Raw genomic sequence first — 2,486 nt, 5'->3', positions numbered from 1 at the left:
CATATGAATAAATTAATGAAATATAATAAGTCTCTTTAAAACTGTCATCCAAATTGAAAAGCAGTGAAAGATAATATCCAACTCACCTAAAGGAATACATATTTAATGATTTGGGAACAAATCAATATCAATATCATGTCATTTTTGCTAATCATAGGCAAACTTTCTAAATAAAAAATGCACCATTATTAATTATCAGAAAAAGAGAATTCTCTTGTAGTCATTTTCATGTACTATATATAGTACAGGGTCGTGGTCCAAGTTTTGGAGCAACTTAAAATTCATCTTAAAAACCAATTTTGATTGGATTCAGTTTAAATTTTCAAAACAACATTAGAACATGCATATGTATCAGAAAAAATTATAAAAATCGAGAATTCTCTCCTAGCCATTTTTTGAATATTTTTGAGCAACTTAACTTTAAAAATTCACAAAAAATCCAAATTTGATCGGAATCAATTCAAACTTTCTACACAATATAAGTACATGTATATGTATCTAAAAACATTATAAAAATTGAGAATTCTCTCTTTTTCTTTTTTGGTAAAATTTGGTCAAAATCTCTGTACTATAGTACAGGGTATTTGGCTGAATTTTTGAGCAACTTTAAAAATCATAAAAATCCAATTTTAGTTGTAAAATGGCTCTAGAAATTTCATCATTTGTGAAGTAATTGATAATTATGCTCATACAAGCTAATTAATAATTCTTCTTTAATTTTAAAAATCCTGATTGACTTACAAAAAAAATTGCTAACGAAGTCATAAAACCTTCCTTCAATAATTCCCAAGCTCCTCCTAGTTCCTCATCACTAACCCCTTGATAGAATGTACAATAGAAATAAACAAAACCACACGTGATCATTAAATACCTAATAAAAGAAAGGGAAGGACAGAGGAAGAGAGATAGCATGTGATTGTTACACATCTAACCATTTTTTGTTAATATGTAACATGACGATGATGCTAGTATAAAATGTCTGTCCCAATATATAATCACATGAACATGTGCATGTATGGCCACTTACAGTACAATACCTACAACACCAGTTAGTGGAATGGTGCCCCACATTAGGCCAACTATCAGTGATATTACTTGTCTCACCCAATACACCACGTCAAGCAGATCATCCTACACAAACACACAATAAATATACTATGAGGAGAGATCCTTGCCTTATCCTCCCACTCTTGCTTCTGCTTTAAAGCTTTGCTCCAAATGCTCTCTTTTTTCTTGAACCTAGTTTCCATGCTTGTTGAGGGGTGCGGTTAATATAAAACCGCACCCACAACTGTCACCCACGCAAATTAATTAGCCACACCTTTTTCAACCAGAATCATCAAAAGCAGTACATGACATGGCTGAGTCTACTGAAGGAGAAGAAGTGGCTGTTCCCATTAGTAGAGTGACTGCAGAGCTACTGACTGGTCAGTCAAAGTCCAACGCAGTACAACTGATTGATTTTGAGTGAGTCTAATTAATAGTTTAAATTATGTATCTCTAATTTCTTAATATCAATTTGCATAATGCAGTTTAGCTAAGTGTTATGGAGATGATAAGAAGAATTCTCTAATGTTGATTTGTGGTAACTGCAAGTGTAAAGTCATGAAACCGGGAACAGGAACTCTTATTGACAAAGAAGTAATGATATTGTTTTGACTATGTATAATATAAACCGTTAAATCTATAATTCATGTTAAACAAATATGATGGCAGTTTGCATTGTCATTTTAGTTAGTCATAACTATAATTTTATTGACAGTTTACATTGATTATTGTTGCTATTGCATCCTGTTGCATTATGCAATTAATTAAGTAATATTAATTTTTTTAGTTCTTTCTTCCCGATATGACAACAAAGTATGCTATTGGTACCGAACCTGCTGGAGAGACAATAAAAGATCACTGGCTTGTGGTGGATATGTTTCATTTTGAGAATGTTGGATTCTCTCGATCGGTTGAAGACCTTAAGTATCTCATATGTGCTGATTGTGAAGTCGGACCTATTGGCTGGCACAAGACTGGAAACCCAAATGAGTTTTATATTGCTTGCACCAGAGTCAAATATTCTCTCGAATAATTTTATTATTAATTTTTGTTATTAATGGTTTTATTATCTTTATGTATTAAATATCACGTGATAAAAAAAAAAGAATTTTAGAATGGCGACTGTTTTCGAAGACCGAGTCGAAGATTCTGTAGCAAAACCTCAAGGAAAGCTGCCCTTATCACGAGCAGAAAAAGTAGAGAAAGAGCCTGGTTCAGTTGTACATCAGAGAAGCAATTACATAGCTGCTATTGACTTTGGAACCTCGTCTCTCTCAGTAGCATACACCACTCCACTGGATGGGGGCGAAACAAGATTCCTACAGCTCTTCAAAACCTATGAGAGAGTCCCCAACGCTATACTGCTAACGATAACTGATGATGGAGGATGTGACGTTGAAGATATTGGGCTAGAAGCACAAATACAGTATAGCAAACTA

At 33.3% G+C, this 2,486-nt stretch overlaps 2 protein-coding genes across 2 annotated transcripts; one reads left to right on the top strand and one right to left on the bottom strand.

The window, feature by feature from the left end:
• Window positions 1–16: 16 nt before the first annotated feature.
• On the bottom strand, window positions 17–1,265 carry LOC100632853 (uncharacterized protein C20orf24 homolog). Its single transcript, XM_003391551.3, has 4 exons — window positions 1,176–1,265; window positions 1,028–1,131; window positions 742–871; window positions 17–86 (listed from the first exon to the last, which is right to left on the bottom strand). The coding sequence occupies exons 1-4, from the start codon at window positions 1,248–1,250 to the stop codon at window positions 45–47; spliced, it is 351 nt and encodes a 116-aa protein (XP_003391599.1). The 5' UTR covers window positions 1,251–1,265; the 3' UTR covers window positions 17–44.
• A 33-nt stretch (window positions 1,266–1,298) lies between these two features.
• On the top strand, window positions 1,299–2,136 carry LOC100632726 (guanine nucleotide exchange factor MSS4-like). Its single transcript, XM_003391550.3, has 3 exons — window positions 1,299–1,467; window positions 1,533–1,641; window positions 1,835–2,136. The coding sequence occupies exons 1-3, from the start codon at window positions 1,358–1,360 to the stop codon at window positions 2,078–2,080; spliced, it is 465 nt and encodes a 154-aa protein (XP_003391598.1). The 5' UTR covers window positions 1,299–1,357; the 3' UTR covers window positions 2,081–2,136.
• Window positions 2,137–2,486: the final 350 nt, after the last annotated feature.

Source organism: Amphimedon queenslandica, unplaced genomic scaffold (assembly GCF_000090795.2).
Source record: "Amphimedon queenslandica unplaced genomic scaffold, v1.1 AMPQUscaffold_8338_Cont19717, whole genome shotgun sequence".
NCBI classification, from domain to species: domain Eukaryota; kingdom Metazoa; phylum Porifera; class Demospongiae; order Haplosclerida; family Niphatidae; genus Amphimedon; species Amphimedon queenslandica.
This window is presented reverse-complemented; position numbering and strand designations above follow the sequence as displayed.

Coding starts and splice junctions, on each gene's coding strand:
- LOC100632853 (XM_003391551.3), bottom strand. CDS start 1,250: ATGGAAACTAGGTTCAAGAAAAAAGAGAGCATTTGGAGCAAAGCTTTA. Junction 1,132..1,175: donor AGCAAGAGTGGGAGGATAAG/GCAAGGATCTCT, acceptor GTGTTTGTGTAG/GATGATCTGCTTGACGTGGT. Junction 872..1,027: donor GGTGTTGTAGGTATTGTACT/GTAAGTGGCCAT, acceptor TTCTTTTATTAG/GTATTTAATGATCACGTGTG.
- LOC100632726 (XM_003391550.3), top strand. CDS start 1,358: ATGGCTGAGTCTACTGAAGGAGAAGAAGTGGCTGTTCCCATTAGTAGA. Junction 1,468..1,532: donor GTACAACTGATTGATTTTGA/GTGAGTCTAATT, acceptor TGCATAATGCAG/TTTAGCTAAGTGTTATGGAG. Junction 1,642..1,834: donor GAACTCTTATTGACAAAGAA/GTAATGATATTG, acceptor TAATTTTTTTAG/TTCTTTCTTCCCGATATGAC.